This window comes from Staurois parvus, unplaced genomic scaffold, assembly GCF_062004578.1.
Source record: "Staurois parvus isolate SC_StPar_1 unplaced genomic scaffold, SC_StPar_1.0 ptg000357l, whole genome shotgun sequence".
Classification (NCBI taxonomy): Eukaryota; Metazoa; Chordata; class Amphibia; order Anura; family Ranidae; genus Staurois; species Staurois parvus.
In genome coordinates, this window is record NW_028318153.1 from 1,735,452 (window position 1) to 1,756,860 (window position 21,409).

The 21,409-nt window shown below is 41.3% G+C and overlaps 1 protein-coding gene across 1 annotated transcript in view; it reads left to right on the top strand.

The window, feature by feature from the left end:
* Positions 1-21,409, top strand: part of USH2A (usherin) — a 1,035,348-nt gene that overhangs the window by 352,609 nt on the left and 661,330 nt on the right. Inside the window, exon 21 of the mRNA XM_089684798.1 lies at positions 11,439-11,569. Within this exon, the coding sequence (XP_089540924.1) occupies positions 11,439-11,569 (131 nt within the window). The remainder of the gene's footprint in view (positions 1-11,438; positions 11,570-21,409) is intronic.

Genomic DNA, 21,409 nt, shown 5'->3' on the forward strand with positions numbered 1-21,409 from the left:
CGGCAGGGCGGCACGGCTGGGCAAAAGCACGTTTTAAAACGTGTGTTTTGAAAACAGGTAGGGGGGCTCGAGGCGCACCGCCGCCCTACCTGTCCCGCCGATCACAGCCGCGGATGTCAGTCGTCGGGTCACAGCCGGTCGTTACCGGCTATGTCCCGGCGATCGGCGGCAATCGCTGACAGAGAGCACAGCTGCAGTAGCTGTGCTTTCTGTCAGTTCCCTGACAGCTCCAGGACACGCTGATCAGGACAGAAGAGTTTCTCTCTCCCGATCAGCAGTGTTCCCTGCAGTACACACCCCCGCCCCCTAGTAAAACACTCCCCTCACACAGTTAACCCTTTCCCTGAATAATAAACTTAACCCCTTCCTCCCCAGTGCCATTAGTACAGTGTCAGTGTTTTTTTTTTGCACTGATCACTGTATTGGTGTCACTGGGGATGTCAGTGACCCCAAGTCAGTACCCCCCAATGTCAGAATGTCCGCCGCAGTCCCACAGTCCTGCCATAAGTCGCTGATCGCCGCCAGAAGTCACTGATCGCCGCCATAAGCCGCTGATCGCCGCCATTATTAGTATAAAAAAAACCTAAAAATCCCAGTATCTTTCCCGCCATTTGTAAACGCTATAACTTTCACGTAAACCAATTAATTTACACGTATTGGGTTTTTTTTTAGCAAAGACATGTCGCAGAATGCATTTTGGCAGAACTTTGACTAAATTTGATTTTTATATTTTTTTTTACTGGACATGTTTTATAGCAAAAAGTCCAAAATATTGTTTTTTTTTCCTCAAAATTGTCAGACTTTTTTTTTATAGCGCAAAAAATAAAAACCGCACAGGCGATCACATACCACCAAAAGAAAGCTCAGTTTGTGGGAAAAAAAGGATGTAAATTTCATTTATGTACCATTTTGCATGACCGCGCAATTGTCCATAAACTAGCGCAGCACTGTATAGCAAAAAAATGGCGTAAATTGCAGTATTTATACCATAGTTTGTAGACGCTATAACTTTCACACAAAGCAATCAATATAGACTTATTGGGATTTTTTTTACCAAAAAACTTGTAGCAGAAGACATTTTGGCCTAAATTTATACCAACTTTGAGTTTACTATATATTTTTTATAGCTGGAAGTAAAAAAAATAATTTTTCTGAAAACGTTTTGGCCTTTTTTTGTTTATAGCGTGAAAAATAAAAAGCGCACAGGTGATAAAATACCACCAAAAGAAATCTCTATTTGTGTGAAAAAAAGGATGTAAATTTTGTTTGGGTGCAGCATTGCATGACCGCGCAATTATCAGTTGAATTAGTGCAGCGCTGAGTAGCAAAAAGAGACCTGGTCATTAAGGGGGTAAATCCTCTGGAGGTCAAGTGGTTAAAGGCACAGAAACTCTAAATACATATTAGTAAAGTCATTTGTACCTTATTATGACAATAAGTCATGAAAAAACATCTTTCAATTTTAAAGAAATCATTGTACAATGTCCCCGCAGACAAGGTCCCACAGCCCACTATATTGCATGGAACAAAACTAGTGATAAAGCATACAGTACCCACCAGGAAGGTCCTATGGGGGGTGAGAGACATTAAACCGTTGGAAGAATGGCCCAACATGTTTTGCGACAACAATTGCTTCTTCAGGGACTTAGTAGTAAAATCTAGAAAAGATATACATCTGTTGAATATACCAAATTACATCATGTGTATACAAAAAGGAGTCATACAATGATATAACGTGACTTACATATAACATATGCACTGTGCAGCGGTAAAACTCTCCAATCACAAGGGATGATTCCCACAAGGCAATGGGCCATCCAGAAGGCCAGATACGGGGGTGCAGTAATGGCCAACAGTCCAGAGCCCCCAGGGTAGACCAACCAATAAGGGAAAGAAGAAAAAATATATACTAAAGCTCAAGTCCAAGAATACAAAAGTATATATGTATATAAAAACTTCAAAGATTTCCCTATGTCAAGCCATACCAGTGATAGAAATACTGATGAACTAAATGTTACCTTGAAAAGGTGTTGTTGTGACAAAGATCAAATTTGTTGAAGGACAAAGGCCTCTTCCTTCATTGCTTTATTGCCATCTTTAACCAATTCAGCTCTGGAAGATTTTACCTCCTTCATGACCAGGCCAGTATTTGCTATTCAGCATTGCGCTAGTTTAACTGGTAATTGCACGGTCATACAATGCTGTACCCAAACAAAATTGGAACTTTCTTTTGGTGGTATTTGATCACCCCTGCGTTTTTTTATTTTTTGCTCTATAAAAGAAAAAAGAGCAAAAATTTTGAAAAAAAACCCACAATATTTTTTACTTTCTGCTATGAAACATATCAAATTAAAAAAAAATTTAATCTAATTTCTTCATAAATTTAGGCCAAAATGTATTCTGCTACATGTCTTTGGTAAAAGAAAATCCCAATAAGTGTATATTGGTAGGTTTGCGAGAAAGTTATAGCATCTACAAAGTATGGTATATACTGGAATTTTTTTTTATACTACTAATGGCAGTGGTCAGCAACATATAGTGAAATTGTGATAGCACGGTTGGCTGCCTGATTCTAACTGACATTGGGTGGAATCTGACTAATTGACACTGACACTAATACAGTGATCAGTGATAATACTATACACAGTCATTGTACTAATGACACTGGCTGGGAAGGGGTTAACATCTCGGGGTAATCAAGGGGTTAGTTGTGTGCGCACCAAATGTAATATATGTAATATGTGCTGCTTTTTACTAAATATCTCTTTGATCCTTCTCTCTGCTCTGCAGGGAGAAGAAATAAAGAGATTATTGCCTCTGTATAGAGCCCTGTGTTGATTGACAACACAGAGCTCTTGGCTGTGATTGGATACAGCTGATCAGCAGGTCTTGGCCATGAATCATTGGCTGGGACATGCTGACACAGTGGGATTGCTTAATTCTGAACACAGCTACATCCCCAGTTATAAGAGGGTGTGCAAATGGAGAAACAGAAAAAGGGCGCACCGACCTAGTGCATTATCGTTTAAAATATTTTTTGAAGAAACAAAGTAAGTATCATACTTACAATAGACATAAACACACAGACATGTCAAACTGAACAAGATGTATGATCCAAACAACATCGGAGTCCATACGATGGAACCCTGGATGACCAAATTTCTAACGCCTTTGCGCGGACACAACCTCTTCCTCAGAGCCAACCAATAAGAGAGTGTGCAACCACATTATTTTAGTTTTTTATGTTTACTTTGCCCCGCTAAAAGATTTCAGTTTGTTTTTCAATTGAGTTGTACAGTTTATAGGTTACATTAAAGGTAGAAAAAGACCTGAAATGATTTATCTTTGACTCATTTTTTCACATCACAGAAACCTGACATTTTAAAAGGGGTGCAGACTTTTTATATCCACTGTATATATATATATATATATATATATATATATATACATACACAGTATGTATAAATATTATTATTACACAGGATTTATATTACATATATATATATATATATATATATATATATGTATATATTTAAATAGATTTAGTACATGCAGACCAGACTGCCCAGTAAAAGTGACAGTTACAGGGTTTGGAATACACCATATAACACCGCTTACAATGGTCATCTTTTATTCGTATTGTTGTATACTGTAACAAGGAACTTCGCTCTTTCCTATCACTCACATCTTACCTGCATCACCGGTTGTCCTCGAAACCATACTCACATACCTAACAAATCCAGCATTGTTGGGTGAAATGTCATTGACCAAATATGTTCATATTTGGCCAATGATGTCACCTAGATCAACAGACAGTTTGTTGACATTCAGCTTCCAGCCTAGGAGCTGCCATTTGAGACAGGAGAAGCCTTGGGAGTAGAAGAGCATCAGTGAGAGGAATCATGTTGATCATTTTGTCAGCAGGTTGTTGTGATTGATGTTGAATCTACACTACTAGATGACATGATTGAGGTCGGATTTATATTATGGGACATTTCACATTATGTTTTTCTTTTTTTAATAGAGGACCTTTACTAAGATGTGTGTTTTATTTACTGCTGAGTAAATGAGTAACATAGGGTATATGGGGACCCCTTATCCTTAGGCTCTTTTCACATTAGTATTGATGTTTACCATCCCCTGAAAAGTGATTTGTGGTGGATTGCTTTTGAGAGAAAAGTGAAAGAAGGTTTGTAAGCATTTAGGAGGTGATGCTGCTGCTGCCTGATTCTTTTTTTTAAGATTCTTTTTTTCTTTTTTATTGCCGAATGGCAATTTTACACTGTGGGGCAATGTCGTGAGTCAGGTTTGAGGTTGTAGCAGAGACCAATTAATTTACATGGGAGAGTTTGTCAAGTCGTGCTGCCTGTCAAACTCAGTGAGTACAGTTAAAATCAGTGCACCATGATGCACAGCATTGCAGCCACAGAAATGTGTACTCATCCAAGTAGCACAATGTTCACTTATAGGTAGACAGTTGGGGAGCAGTAAGAACATGCATCAGCCTCCTGGTTTTACCCTCCATCCTGAGCAAGGCATTTTGTTTATATGTTGATGGGGAAAATGGCCTCATCCCCACATTCCTGATCTGGTGGATGTGGGGGTGTACATAGGTAACTTATCAGAATCTCTTGAATAACGGAACCCCCAGATATCCTGCTACATGCATATGTATCCATTGTTACACATTCCCCCAAAAAGTCAGTAGCAAATAAAACCCATCATAGTAAAAATAATTTTGTTTAAATTAAATAATATCCCATGATGTAAATCCAAATTCAGTTGCAGTCACATTGCCCATCAGTATAGATGTAGTAGGCTCCTGCTACCGTCAGTTAAACTCCTGTGAGAAGGGAGTGGGGGTTTGGCTTACCAGTGCTGTGTGTGTATCTGGACACACACAGCTCGGTTTGTGAATGCACAAGCACAGGTACCTCCTTAGCACCCAGCTTGCTATAGGAGGCACCTGGAGGAGGGAGAAGCTGACAGTGCCGGTGGGGGACTTCCAGAAAAAGAGGAAAGTGACCTTTCCAATATCTTTGCATGCAGCAGGTAAGTATTACCTCTTTTTTATTTAGAAAAAAAAAAAGTAGCCTTTAGTATCACTTTAAAAGAATCCACTGTAGTTCAAGCCACTATGGAGTAATTAATCACAAAGTTTCCAGTGGAAAAGTCTCAGTTTTATTTTCAATCAGCTCAGCTGTAAATTGGCAGCACAGATGCATTATATTAGTACAGGTGCAACATGTTGGCATTGGTACATTGTATTGACTGTCTAGAACGGGTGTCGGCAACCCGCGGCTCCGGAGCCGCATGCAGCTCTTTTTCACCTTTCCTGCGGCTCCGGAGCACACTGCCCACCAGGTGACAGGCAATAGGGTCGGCAAGCCGCGGCTCTTTTAATGCAGCTCTTCTATGTGCCGGGCGCCCGCTCCCCTCCCTCCTCCAAACATTGGCTGTCAGGATGTAGGCGGGGCAGCGTGACGAACTCCTCTCCTCTCACAGTCCGCCCTGAAGACCGGAACGGCGCGGGAACACAGCTAGAGGAACGCGCGGAGCAAAGGTAAGTGAATTGACACAGTGGGAATGAATTACTATAGGGGGGATGAATTACTATATGGGGGATGAATTACTATATGGGGGATGAATTACTATATGGGGGATGTATTACTATATGGGGGATGTATTACTATATGGGGGATGTATTACTATAGGGGGGATGTATTACTATAGGGGGGATGAAATACTATAGGGGGGATGAATTACTATATGGGGGATGAATTACTATGGGGGATGTATTACTATATGGGGGATGAATTACTATATGGGGGATGAATTACTATGGGGGATGAATTAATTACTATATGGGGGATGAATTACTATGGGGGATGAATTACTATATGGGGGATGTATTTTCAGTTTTAAAAATGTTTCTCTCAAAATAAATTTCAATCGTGGTTTTGGCGAGATTTGGCTCAGTTGAAAAAAAAGGTTGCCCACCACTTACCTAAGGCTATGATTGTGATTATGACGATACACTGTGGCCCTGGTTAACCCTTTGCTTACTGGGCCCTTAAACCCCCTTCATGACCAGAGCGCTTTTCGCAATATATGCAGTGTCGGATTTGTTTTAATGTTTTATGTTGCAATGGTTTTGCGGCTCCCAGTCTTTATTTCCCTCTCGGAAACGGGTCCAAGTGGCTCTTTATGTCTTAAAGGTTGCAGACCCCTGGTCTAGAATATAGTAAACCCAGAATAAAAACAATGGAATGATGAAAAAACATTTTCTGGATTTCTTTTATCACAAACAGTATGCTGTTAAGGACAGTTTATAACAGTATGAACTGTGACGAGGAATAATTTGTCTCTATGGATTTAGATTCTCAAAATGAGACCATTTTATTCAAAACAACGCTTAGATTTCTGAGAGAATCCCAGCCTTCCAGCTAAAAATCAATAGGCTCTACTCTTTAGTAAATTACTTCATTTGCAGAAAACAAGGCTGTGGGTGCATGCAGTGTTTTCCACAGAATAAACACATGACATCCAACAGAAATAAAATCCGTATGACCAAGACATATATACTTACTTTAGATATTTTGAATAGATAACAACACCTCATTGAATAGCAGTACCCAAGACCAAAGGAATAAGGACACCCCCTTCAAAAAAAGAAAATGACATATGTACAAAACTACTAGTCATGGCATTTTACCAATTTAATCAAATAAACAGCGCAATACCCAACAAATGATACATAAAAAGAAAAACACTAGTATAAAAATTTAGAAGTGTCCAAAATAAATGTGTCCAACAAACAAAAAAATATAATAAATTTCACACAATATCCAAATAAAATGAAAAACATTTTACCACTTGTCTAGAGGCGCAATTTTTTCATTTTTTGCACACCTTAAAATTTGCATTTTTTACTGAAAATTACCTTAAAGCAATTGTAAACCCTCACGTTGTAAAACAACACATTAGGTTTAAAATAAAAATGAAAGGCAAAATATTTCTGTATACATATAAAAAAAAGTAAGAATGCCTTTTTTCCCCTTTTGTACATTTTTTTATAAGCGATTACTTTCCCTCTGTTCTCAGCTGCATAAGAGCTAGGGGAGGAGAAACAGCAACACACTGGTCTTCCCAGTGAATGGCTATGAAGAGGGGGGGGGGCATGTCAGCACACGTCTGACCATTGGAGGAGATTAGGCTGAGTTCCCAGCACAGCTAGAGAACTGACCCTGGTGTGCTCTCATGCCTAGTGTGGTCAGTTTTTAATAGGAGGGCAGAGGGACTGGCAGAAACACCAGGGATTTCACACAAAGGAAGCAATACAAAAAGAAAAGGATATTTTTTTCATACAGATACATGGTACAACAGGTACATATCAGGAATATGAAATGTTGGGTTTACATATTCTTTACACCTTATAACAATTATATATTTTCTAAAACCAGAGACCCTGTAAAGTGATGGTAATTTCAATTTGTGCAACAGTTTATTATTTTCAGGAAAAAATACACTAAAATGAATTTTGGTGCAAACAAACATAATTTAATACCCAATTGTAAAATATAACACAAGGGGCTGCGTTAAATAAATTGATTACTGAAAAACTACAGTGCTCAAAATTCTCCAAAAGTGACGCTTTAAAAGCCTTCACAGGTTATCAGTTTAGAGGGGAGTTCCCCCATAAAATCCACACTAGGTTCCAAAAGGGCTAGTATTGATTTTGGGAGGACTCCATGTAAATTTTTTTTTTTTTTAAATGACTTCTCCCCCCATAATTCATACCAGATTCAAAGGGTGTTGGGAAGGATCCCCATGTCTTTTTGTTACCATGTATAGCATGCTGACATATGGCAAAAAGCTGTCAATTTTCACTGTAAGTTTCATTTATTTGTAAACAAAAAAAAAGTGGTGTCCCTCACAAAATACATACCGGACCTGTTCTCTTTGATGATTCTGAAATTATTTTGCCAGTAAAACACTTCTTGTCCTAGGGTGGCAACACTCCCTGTACTGCACTTATGCAGCAGCAATATCACCCCTATTTAAATGACAGAACACCTCCTTTCATCACCCTTTATAACCCATTAAAGACCCAGCCTTTCTGACCCTTTTTATCTACATTTAAAAATCTGTATTTTTTGCTAGAAAATTACTTTGAACCTCTAAATACATATATATATATATATATATATATATATATATATATACGTAAATACATATACGTATATATATATATATATATATTTATTTATTTATTTTTTAGCAGATGCCCTAGAGAATAAAATAGTGGGTTTTGCAATTTTTCTATGTTACACGGTATTTGCACAACAGTAAATAGATACCAAACATGTCACACTTTAAAATTGCGCACGCTTGTGGAATAGCACCAAACTATGGTATTTCAAAATCCCCATAGGTCAGGGGTGGGCAACTGTGGCCCTCCAGCTGTTGGTGAACTACCAGACTCGCCATGCCTCTGCCTTTGGGAGTCATGCTTGTAACTATCGGTTTTGCAATGCCTCATGGGACTTGTAGTTCTACAACAGCTGGAGGGCCAAAGTTGCTCACTCCTGCCATAGGTGATGCTTTATAAGCCTTTTCTGGTTACCAGCTTAGAGTTGCAGGGGAGGTCTGGGGCCAGAATTATCACTCTCACTCTGACGTTCATGGCAATTCCACACATGTGGGGTGCAATCTCCATTTACATATGCATACAGGACCAACGCTTTCAATCGTCTTTGCACGTAAGTACAGGGCGGGAGTGCTTTTAAAAAAAATCTTTTAACCAGTTTCCGTCCAACCAGTAGCAAAATGACGGCCGAGTGGGACTCTCGTCGATACTGGTCGGCGCCATATGACCCCCCCCCCCCGGATCACGCCTGGCACGTGTATGCGGGCTGCGCTGTGGTTAGCTCTGTCACCGTCTGTGTTCCTCTGTGTACCAGCCCATTGCCAGTACCATGTGACCGCTGTGACCAATCACAGCAGGTCACATGACAATTGCAAACAATGAATGGATTCAATTGATGCCATTTATTTTGTACAATTGTGTTGCTAGCTGTGATTGGTCACAGTGATCACATGGTACAGACAGGGCCAATAACAGCCCATCTGTACCATGTGATTAGCTGTGGCCAATCACAGCTAATCACAACAAAACATACTGAATGAATCAATTTCATTCAGTAAAAATGCTTTCTTATAGCAATGAAATTTGCTGCTATAAGCAATCATAATGTGTAAAAAAAAATACTGATCATTTCCCCAGAGAAGTACAATGTTACTATAATATAGCATTGTATTGCTCTGGTTACAGTTTTTTTTTTAAATAATCATTAAAAAAAAAGTAATATAAAAAAAGAAAAAACAATTGAATTTTTTTTTCCCGTACTGTCACCAGGCAGTGTCCCTGATCACCACCACACCATACAGATGATACTGTATTGCACTGGTGACAGTATGTAAACAAATTAGAACTTCATGATTGATGGAGTTTTAGATATATACTATAGTTTGTGAACTCTATAACTTTCCTACAGACTAAATAATAAACACTGATTTGGGTTATTTTAACCAAAGATATGTAGCAGAATACATTTTGGCCTAAATTCATGAAGAACAATTATTTATTAGCAAAATTGTATAACAGAAACAAAGAAAAACTTGTTTTTTTTTCAAAATTTTCTTTGTTTATTTAGCAAAAAATAAAAACCCAGTGGTGATTTATTACCACCAAAAGAAAGCTTTATTTGTGTGAAAAAAGATGATAAAAATATAATTTTGGTACAGTGTTGCATGAACATGCAATTGTTATTCAAAGTGTGACAGCGCTGAAAGCTGAAATGTGGCCTGGGCAGGAAGGGGGTGAAAGTGCCTAGTATTGAAGCTGTTAAGCTGGGCTCATTCCCAAACAGGTTGCCTGAGCAATAGGTAGCATTCCTAGCTGCCAGCCCCAGTTCACTGGACCTGCTCCAGCTCCAGTGTGTCTCTGTGCATTCCAGCAAGAATCTTGTCCCTCAGCTCACATGTATCCCTGTGCACTCCTGCATTCCTGTGGGTCCAGCAGTCTTTGTATTTTTGTTTTGTTTTACCTCTTGACTCCTGGGCTTCTCTGAGTCTGCTCAGCTGTAGCCTGTATGGATGTGCTTTGGGCCACAACCTGGGAGCTGCCAAACAGCAAAATCCATTTCTACCATTAGGAGCTCCAGTGAAGATCAGGTGTTCTTTGGACAGGTTGCACAGAGGGTCCACACTCGTCTAACCCAGCCTTTCTCAACCAGGGTTCCTCCAGAGGTTGCTAGGGGTTCCCTAAGCAATGAGCAATTTCTTCCTCTCAGGAAAAGATCCCACTGACACCATTGATCTTGTTAGCTATCTGTAAGAGGGTCATTCTTCTCAATGGCCACCAATGTAAGAAGCATTCTTCCCAGTGGCCATCACACTAATGTACAATGAGCTACAGATATAATATATAGTTATTAGCAGGGGTTTCTTGAGCACAGAAAGTTATTTCAAGGGTTCCTCCATGTTAAAAAGATTGAGAAAGGCTGCCCTAACCCATGATTACAGTATCGTCCTTACTTACCCCTGTTGCTCAGATCTGTATAACTGATCCCTGCAATTAACTGGCAATTATCCACAATAGTTAGCATTATTGCCCACTGAATGACATCCCTGACTATCCCGTGTTTGGGCTTGAAGATGGGCCACTAAGACCCCAGTGTCATATTTTGTAAGGGGACAAGTGGTGTGTCCTATACTCCACCATACCTGGAAGTTTCAGCACTTTTACAAAGAGGTAGTGGGGGTCACAACAGTAAGGCTCCATTCACACTTGTGCAACTGCAAAGTCGTTCGATTTCCATTGCAACTTTCCATTGCAACTTTGATGCAACTTTGGATGGGTGCAACTTGGATGTGACTTTGGCTGTTTACTTTGGCTTTGACAGTTGCACAACTGTCGCATTGATAACATTAAGATATAAGTTTCATTAAACTTTTGAGGGTTTACATTGCAGTCTATGGCACTCAAGTGGCTTGAAAGTCAGACCAAAGTAGTGCAGAAACCTTTTTAAAATCACTATGACTTTAAGTCACACATATTTGATTGGTTGTCATTAGAAAACATGAGGTGTGACTTATCATGCGACTTTAGTGTCCAAAGTCTCATGACAAGTCCCACAAATGTGAATGAAGCCTAAAGAGTGGAAGATGGGTTTTTCTTTCCTGACAGGTTTGCTTTAATAAAAAACAAGATCTCCTGCATCCATTCACTTAAAAAAGTGATCCGGGGACACTAACATAAGCCACGTGAATAGCTTGTGGCTGTAACCTGTGCCTGACTGCATTTTTCTGGTGCTGACAAGACAACCGGACTATATAAGTAATTATAATAACTCCCTTCTCTTCCTGATCAATAGGTATTAAAATACAATTCAGGACGAAGGAAGCGGATGGGTTGCTGCTGTGTGCTGTGTCAGCGGGAACTCAGGAAGAATACGTCGTGCTCCAAATAAGACGAGGGCGCCTTTACTTCCTTTTTGATCCACAGGTGAGAGTCAATGAAGAAACCAGTGAAAAAGATCTCTATCAAGCCTCCCAAAGGCATCTGGTACATTTAATGGTCTCAGATGATGAGGCATTCGCTGTTTCCATTTTTCCTATTGATCCAGGTTAATGGGTTCTTTAAAACCTTTGAAGATTGGAGTTCTTTGGGAAGGAACTATTGAAACACCTGAGGCAGTTTCCAATTTAATTAGTTATCTATTTACTACGAGCTCACATTTTAAGGATAACACAGGCAAGTGTGAAAATATGTTGACCTTGATAATAACGTTGTATTTATTGGATTTCATCAGGGCTTGTGTTTTCCTATATGTTTTCATCATTTGTTTTTTAATCCAAAAACAACTAAATTAAATCAAACCCTTATAAATAAGAAAAAACTAGATATAAACAGAGGTTGGACAAAAATATGGAAACACGGCATGATTTGCAGGTGTGAAAGTAACGTCATGTTTCATATTGAAAGTAGAAGTGATGTAACATTATTTTGCTTCCACTGTGTTGAGGTGCCTAGCTAACAGGTGGGAAGCCTTACTTTCACCATTCACTGTGTGTGCTGCTAGGTATACAGAGTCATATCAGAGCTTACTGAGCTTCAAAGAGGGCAGATTGTTGATGCCGCTTAGCTGTCGCCTCTGTGACTGAAGTTGCAAATTTATTTGCCGTGTCATGAGGTACAGTATTAAAGGTTATGACGGTGTAAACAGTATCAGGAAAACATTGTCTGATAAACACAAGCAGAGTTGACATGGTCAACTGACTGAAAGTGACAAAAGGACATTTCACAGGATTGTGACCCAGAATAAGAAAACAACTGCTGCAAAAGTGAGTGCAGAGCTCAATATCAGTCTTCCAAAACCCATGTCCACAAAGACTGTGCGGAGGGAACTCCATGAGCAAAACATTCATGGGCAAGCTACAATTGTCAAACCACTAGTGACTTAAATTAATGCTCAGAAGTGGAGAGGGTAGTGTACCATCCATAAATCGTGGACTATCGATCGATGGAAGACTGTAATATGGTCCGATGAATTGAGCTTCACATTGTTCTCAACCACCAGTCGTGTTTACGTGTGATGAACACTGTCCAAAGCTTACGACCAGGACTGTCTTGTGCCAAAAATTATGGTTTGGGCAGCCATATCTTTGTATTCTGCAGGCCCCATCATCATCTTGAAAGGTAGACTCACTGCCAGTGACTATGTACAAAGATTGGCCGACTATGCGACTATGTGCACCCCACGGCGCAGACATTGTTGATAGAGAAGATAGTGCCATTTACAAAGACATTAATTCTCCAATTCACACAGCTGTTGTTGCCAAAGTATGGTTTGATGAGCATGTAGATGAAGTCTCACACCTTCACCAAGCACCGCAGTCACCAGATCTTAATAGAGCCACTATGGTAAATTTTGGAGAAAAAGGTTAGGTCATGTATTCCACCTCCAGCATCTCTGTGAAAACTGGAAAAGTTTTTGCATGAAGAATGGTATCATATTCCATTATCCACCATCAAAGACTTATATTTTGTCAATTTCTTGGAGAATTCAGACTGTCTTGGATGCCAAAGGCGGTCCAACACCATATTAAGTAACTTGTTCTTTTACTTGATGTTTCCATAATTGTGTCCAACCCTTGAATGTATCCATGAACAAACATGGACAGCTGTGTCGAACGCCGACCAAGTGTGGACAGGAAGGGGCAATGAGGGATGAGTGACAATCAACAAATGGTATGATTGGACAGGTTGGAAAATCTTTAAAAAGTTCTGTACTTTTTAAAGAGGAATTCCGGATAAAAATGGATTGCTTTGGAAAAATATAAAAGTGACAGTATTATCACTGAGCTGCCAAAGTACTGCAATGAAACAAAACCCCAACTTGCAATTTTTTTCAACCTTTTCGTTGTCAGGTTCGTACATCGAACGGACCTGACAGCGAGGGGTTTTATACACAATCCAGTGGCTGCAGCCACTGGGATTGTATAGAATACTGACTAGCAGACTTCTGCTTGTCAGGTGGAAGCAGTCGGGTGGCTGCAGTGGATTGCTTCCAGAACCCCTGGTAAAAGTAGGGTACTGCACTGTAGCATGGGTCCATTGGCACCTTCCATAGTTGTGTGCTGGGTGCCATTATAAATTAATGACATTGCACCCTACAAATTGCCATCCCAAAGCTCTAAAGTCTAACAGGACCCTATGGCCTAGTTTACACTTACAGTTGAGATGTGTTTTTACCACACACCCCCAACTGTTAAAGCAGAACTAAACTCTGCAATACTTACCTCCCTACAGTGGTCCAGCATCTCTTGCTGGCATTGGCATCTTCAATCCTGCTCCTTTCAGGTGCTGGGCTGTAGCCATCCTCATTGGCCAGCACCAGATGATGTCATCCTTGCGCAGCTCAGTGTACAAAAATGAATTCAAGCAGGCAGGTAGGTTTGTTTTACTACAGAAGAGACATTGGGGGAGATTTACTAAAACTGGAGAGAACAAAATCTGGTGCAGCTCTACATAGAAACCAGTCAGCTTCCATGTTTTATTGTCAAAGCTTAAAGTGAATCTAAAGATTGCAACAAAAATAAAATAACAAACATATTATATTTACCTGCTCTGTGCGGTGGTTTTGCACAGAAGAGCCCTGATCCTTTTCTTTTTAGGTCCACCGCCGGCCATCCAGGCTCATCACCTCTGCTGAGTGCCCTGAATAGCAAGCCTCTTGCTATGGGGCACTTGAGCAGGCTCACTCCCGAGCTCAGGCCTGCTCCCTGGACTCTCCTCATTAGCTCACCGGCTTGTGATTGACAGCAGCAGGAGCCAATAGCTCTCACTACTGTGTGAGCAAATAAGGAGAGAGACAACTGGGAGAACTGCTGCTCTCATGCACATTGCTGGATCAAGAAGGGGCTCAGGTAGGTATAAGGGGGACTGAGGGGGAGGTGCACCCAGAAGGTTTGTTATCTTAATGCAAAGAATGTTTTAGTAAGTATCTCTTCTGCAATAAAGAGCCTGCCTGCTTGTAGTTTTTAAAAGCAGAACTTTAGTTCTGATTTAAGCAACAAAGGCAGCAGAGAGGGATATACATAGGGCCGTACCACCCACTGAACCTGACCCATTCAACTGATACAATGCACTCATTTGCAGGGCATTGGTATTGGTATTGGGTTTAAGGGGTTAAAACAAGAAGTGAGGAGGTGATATAATGTCTCCTCACTGCCTGTCAAATGCCCTTTGAAGAGCAATCCAACATATCAGGGGGTTGCACAAGTGTAACCAAGACCTAAAAGATACAAACACATGCAGGCTCCACCTCCGCAACATCGCCAAGATACGCTCCTTCCTTACCCTAGACACCACTAAACTACTCGTACACTCCCTGATTATCTCACGCCTTGACTACTGCAACTCCCTCCTCACCGGCCTACCCCAGTGCAAACTCTCCCCGCTTCAGACCATTCTGAACTCAGTGGCCAGACTCATCCACCTCACCAGCCGCTCCACCTCTGCCACCCCCCTCTGCCTCTCCCTCCACTGGCTCCCCATTGCCCAACGCATTAAATTCAAACTGCTCACTCTGACCTATAAGGCCATTCACAACACTGCCCCTAACTACCTCACCGACCTGATTCCCAGGTACCACCCTACCCGTACCCTTCGCTCTTCACAGGACCTCCTTCTATCTTGCTCCCCGGTCTCCTCCTCCCACGCACGACTGCAAGACTTCTCCAGGTCCTCCCCCATCCTCTGGAACTCACTACCCCAATCCATCAGACTTTCACCTTCCCTCCTCACCTTCAGGCACTCCCTGAAAACCCACCTCTTCAGGGAAGCCTACCCCACCCTCACCTAACAGCCGCTGCCCTTCCCTCCTCCTACCACTCCATCCCCCACAGCCATTTCCTCCTGTACCACTACCCCCTCCCTCCTAGATTGTAAGCTCAAAAGAGTAGGGCCCTCTAACCCCTTGTGTGCGGTTTGTTGTTACTGTAATGTTTTATGTATTGTCCCCCCCTCTATTGTACAGCGCTGAGCAAACCCTTTGGCGCTATATAAACTCGATATAATAATAATAATAATAATAATAATAAAAGATATGGTGATGGGTAAATAAAGCTGTGAACAGATATAGGGTGGGCCCATTTGCATTGTTATCTGCAGCCTTGGGCTGTCCCTGACTACACCATCCTGATGTGCCCTATATCACTTCCAGGTTGACCAGCAGGTAGAGGCTTTAAAGTCGTAACTGCCATTGTAGTTGATAAATTATAATTCTGAACAATTCACAGTTTGTGGATTTATGTGTATTTAGTAGTTTTCAGCCATCTTGCAGCTATTTTTTATCAATAAAATGTTATTTTGTAAGTGATATGTATGTGGTCTTGTGTAGTCCTGTGCGCCTTCATCCTTGTTGGATGGATACCATAGCTGTGGTTGGAGGTTGGATGAGGGGAAAGATCCGTTGTTGTCATTTATGGATGAGAGATGATGCTGCAGGGTGGGGAGATATTTTTGTTTTTTTGTTGATTTTGGTATTTGTTTTTTATTCCATCTCCTCTTTAATTTTTTTTAAATTTCCTTGTATTGTCCCTATCATCTTTCCTTTTATCTCACATATGCTTTGTGCATATATAAGTTTATACCAGTGGTCTCCAAACAGCAGCCCTTTGCTTGCTTTTATCTGGCCATTGGAGCAATATTTTATCCACTGACACCAACAAAGGGACAACATTCCTTCCAATAACACCAATGATGAGGCACAGTTCCTCCCAATAACACCAGTGATTGGGCACAATTCCTCCCAGTGATACCAATGTTTCTTCCCACCTAATAACACCAACAAAGGGGGACAGTTTCTCTCACTGACACCAAGGATTGGGGCATTGTTATTACGCACTGATGCCGGACATTTTCTACTTCCACAGTCTGGCCCCCCTAAAGCTTGAAGGACAGTAAACTGGCCCTTTGTTCAGAAGGTTTGGAAACCCCTGGCTTATACCGTAGGTATGCAGAGCTGTGGACTGGCCCATAAACATTTCAAACTCCAACCAAAACCTTTTCTATTAAAGTATAACTAAAGGTGTTTTTTTGTTTTCATTTTACAGAGAATAGAGAGGGATTGGAACACCTTTCAGGTTTTTATTGCTGCCTGTGTCCCCGTTAGGGAGAATTACCCTTTCTTTGACCTGTGCACTGTTAGTAGTAAATGTGAAGAGGAAAGAGAATCCCAAATCTTGTCTTATACCCAGAACAGTAATAGAGGAGACATTTTCCAATGAGGACACTTGTTCTTGTGATCCTGGTAACATCCCAGGATTCCCTTTGAAGAGATTTCCTCTTACTTCCTGTTTTGGCTATGGGACAAGAAGTGAAGGCCTATCTCCCCAGTGGGACACGGATGACAAAAAAAGACCCAACAGGGGTTATAATCCTCCCTTGCCTATAGTTCTACTTTAAGTGTGTATGTGTCTAACCCTTGAGTGTGTAAGGATTAGGACCTCTGTCAAACTTTATTTGCTGTGTATGCCGCCATCTGGGAGATTTTATCTTTTCTTTTTTGAGGGATATCCGACAGAACAGGGAGTAAAGGAGAGTCTCCCCACTACCTGTCTGTTTGTCTGTTGTTAATCAGAGCAGAAATAATAGAAAATCCCCAACACATTGAGGTAGGTTTAGAACCTCTATCAGGAATTTATTGCTGTCTTTATCTCCATGACTTCCTCTCACATCTTGTAACATCCTCTGTGAGCTCCCAAACCTCTCCTTCCCCCCTCCCTATTTCTATTTGGTGCAAGCAGTCCATGTTACATGTAGTCCTGTGCACTGCTCTATGCACCCTACAAATCCCAAACATCCATCTCAGCAGTGAGCAAGAGAAGGCAGCTACATTCCTCATTACATTGGGACCATGGAGAACTAAGGTAGCCACCCTCTAACAGGAAGTCGGATCACAAGAGCAAAAAAGACATTTGGAGGAGGTTGAGGGAAATAGAAGGGACTTTTCTGAGTTAAAGTGGTAGTAACGTCTTTGTGTTTAAAATCCGCTGACAGCTAGGGGTTTTAAAACAGAAGAGATCCTAGAGGTCTTCTCTGTCATAAATGGCCCCCACCCTGCCTGTCAGCAGGTAATGCAGACCGAATCTATGCCCTGCTCTGCGTGCCGTGGCAAAGTAACTCCAGTGCGCACGTGCGGGAGTGATGTCATTGCAGCACAGCTGTTCAGGCGGCCAAAGATTTGGAAGCCAGAAGGAAGACTGGGTTAACATGGAGGTGCTGTGGACCACAGAGAGTCGTTACAGCCCTATGGCTCTATCTGTAAGTAAGTCTCTTATAATGTACTAGTATGTGGTGCTTACTAGTACATTGTGAATTAAAGTGGTTGTAAAGGCTCAAGGTTTTTCACCTTCATGCATTCTATGCATAAAGATGAAAAACCTTCTGTGTGCAGCATCCCAGCCCCCCCCCCCTCAAATTATTCACCTAAGCCCCTTCTCGATCCAGCAATGTGCATTGGAGTCTCAACAATCCCAGGACTCCCTCTCCTCATTAGTTGAGACAGCAATGGGAACCATTGTTAAATACAGCCAGTGAGCCAATGAGAAGAGAGAGGGGGGTGCCAAGCCAAGGCTCCATGTGTGAATGGAAACATGGAGCAGCTGGTGCCCCATAACAAGCTGCTTGCTGTGGGGGCACCCAACAGGAGGAGGGACCAAGAGCACTGTCAAGGGACCCAAGAAGAGGAAGATTCGGGCTGCTCTGTGCAAAACCACTGCACACAGCAGATAAGTATGTTTTTGTTATTTTTGTTTTCTATTTAAGCCTTTAAACTACTTGCCCTCCTGAGGATTTACCCCCCTTCCTGACCATGCCTTTTTTGCTGTTCGGCACTGCACTATTTCAACTAGTAATTGTGCAGTCATACAATGCTGCACCCAAACAAAATTTATGTCCTTTTTTCACACAAATAGAGCTTTCTTTCGGTGGTATTTTATCACCTGTGCGCTTTTTATTTTTTGCGCTATAAACAAAAAAAGACTGAAAATTTTGAAAAACAAAACGATATTTTTTACTTTTGGCTATAAAAAATATATCGTAAACTCAAAGTTAGTCATAAATTTAGGCCAAAATGTACTCTGCTCCATGTCTTTGGTAAAAAATCCCAATAAGTGTATATTGATTGCTTTGTGTGAAAGTTATTGCGTCTACAAACTATGGTATAGATACTGCAATTTACGCCATTTTTTGCTATACAGAGCTGCACTAGTTTAACTGACAATTGCGTGGTAATGCAACACTGTACATAAATTAAATTTATTTCCTTTTTTCACACAAATAGAGATTTCTTTCAGTGGTATTTGATCGTCTGTGCACTTTTTATTTTTCGTGCCATAAACAAAAAAGACTGAAAATTTAAAAAAAAGACAGAAAATTTTGAAAAAAAACCCAATATTTTTTACTTTTGGCTATAAAAAATATATATTAAACTCAATATTAGTCATAAATTTAGGCCAAAATGTATTCTGCTACATGTTTTTTGGAAAAAAATCCCAATAAGTGCATATTGATTGATTTGTGTGAAGTTATAGCATTTACAAACTATGGTATAGATTCTGCAATTTACGCCATTTTTTGCTATACATTGCTGAGCTAGTTTAGCTGACAATTGCACAGTCATGCAACACTGTACCCAAATGAAATTTATGTCTTTAATTTCACACAAATAGAGCTTTCTTATTTGATCACCTGTGTGCTTTTTATTTTTTGTGCTATAAACAGAAAAGACCAAAAATTTTGAAAAAAAAACGTTATTTTTTATTTTCGGCTATAAAAAATATAGAGGAGTTGCCAACCATCCCTGCAGCCCTCAAAATTTCCACACGCCCGCAAGTGGAAATAAGGTGGGGGCAGCAAGCAGTGCCTGGACTAGGGGTGTGTGGGATGGGACTACCGGTGGAGGCAGTGACAAGCAGCGATCTCCTGTGTGGCTTTCAATAAAGCAGCTGGAAGCTGCAGGAGGGAGAGGAGGAGAACCGACTTCCAGCTGCTTTATTGAAAGCCATACAGGAGATCGCTGCCTGTCACGGCCCCCACCGCTGCCCAGAACATACCTGATGGGTCAGTTTTCTTTTTACCCCTGCCCTCTCTCCCTTTCACCACCGCTGTGTTCTTCTCAATGCCCAGCCCCTCCTGCCATCCTCCACATTGATAGGAGAGAGGCTGGATCTGCTCTGCCTACCCCTGTGCCCACCCACATTGCAGACCATGCAGCTTCGGAAGATGTGTGGATGGGAAACTGAACACAGCAGTCAACAGCTCTGATGCATCTGAATGAGTCACGTGAATCCAACCTACCTTCCATCCACCCACTCCTCCCTTCCTTCCTTCCTTCCTTGCTTCCTTCCTTCTTTCCTTCCTTCCATCCACCCCTCCCTTCCTTCCACCCACCCCTTCCTTCCTTCCAGTCACCCCTCCCTTCCTTCCACCAACCCCTCCCTTCCATCCACCCACCCCTACCTTCCTTCCTTCCACCCACCCTTTCCTTCCTTCCATCCACCCCTTCCTTCCTTCCACCCACTTCTCCCATCCTTCCTTCCACCCACCCCTCCCTTCCTTTCTTCCATACACCCCTCTCTTCCTTCCTGCCTTCCACCCACCCTTCCCTTACCTTCCCTTACCTTCCCTCCTTCCTTCCTTCCACTCACCCCTCCCTTCCTTGTATCCACTCCTTCCTTCCTTCCTTCCTGCCTTCCACACTTCCCTTCCCTCCTTCCTTCCTTCCTTCCTTCCTTCCTTCCTTCCTTCCTTCCACCCCTCCCTTCCTTCCTTCCAGCCACCCTTCCTTCCACCCACCCCTTCCCTTTGGTGCTATCGTGGCATTTCAGGGCCTCTGAAACTGTGATAGATAGTCAGGAAGTGCAATGAGGAAATAAAGCCCTTTAAAAGCCTGAAGGTGCTTATTGGATTTTGGGGTCCTGTACTTGGCTAGGCTGCCAAAAAGTCTCTCACATGTGGTACCCCCATACTTGGAAGAAGTAGCAGAATGTATTTGGGGGAGTAATTCCACATATACCCATGGCATGCATGAGCAATATATAATTTCAGTGTCAATTTTGTATAAAAAAATATATTTTTTTGTCATTTTCCAAAAACTTGTGGTAAAATAATAAATTCTTCTATTGACTCAACATGCCTCTCAGTAAATAGTCTGGGGTGTCTACTTTCCAAAAAGGGGTTATTTTGGGGGGTGGGGGCATGTTATGCCCAGCATTAGAAGTTTATGCCACACATCACTCACTCTTCTAACCACCTGAAGACCAAGCCTTTTTCTGACACTTTTTGTTCACATGATAAAAAAATCAGTATTTTTTGCTAGGAAATTACTTTGAATCCCCAAACATTAAATATTTTTTTTACAGCAGACACCTTAATGAATAAAATGGTGGGTGCTGCAATTTTTTATTTCACATAGTACTCGTGCAGTGATTTTTCAAAAGCAAACATGACATGCTTTAAAACAGTATACATTTTTAATATCCATAGGCAACACTTTAAAAGCCTTTACAAGCTACCATTTTAGATTTACAGAGGAGGTCTAGTGCTAGAATTACTGCCTTTGATTTGACCTTTGCGGCTATACCTTACTTGCATGGTGCAACTGATGTTTACATACTGACACAGGGTCGATGCTCGCACACACAGGTGCGTACGCTCGTGGGGGGGGGGGGTGCTTTTTTTTTTTTTGTCATTTTCATTTTTTAAATTATTTTTACACTGTCCCTTCTGTTTTTTTATATCACTTTTAATGCTATGCAGGGACTACAAATATCCCCT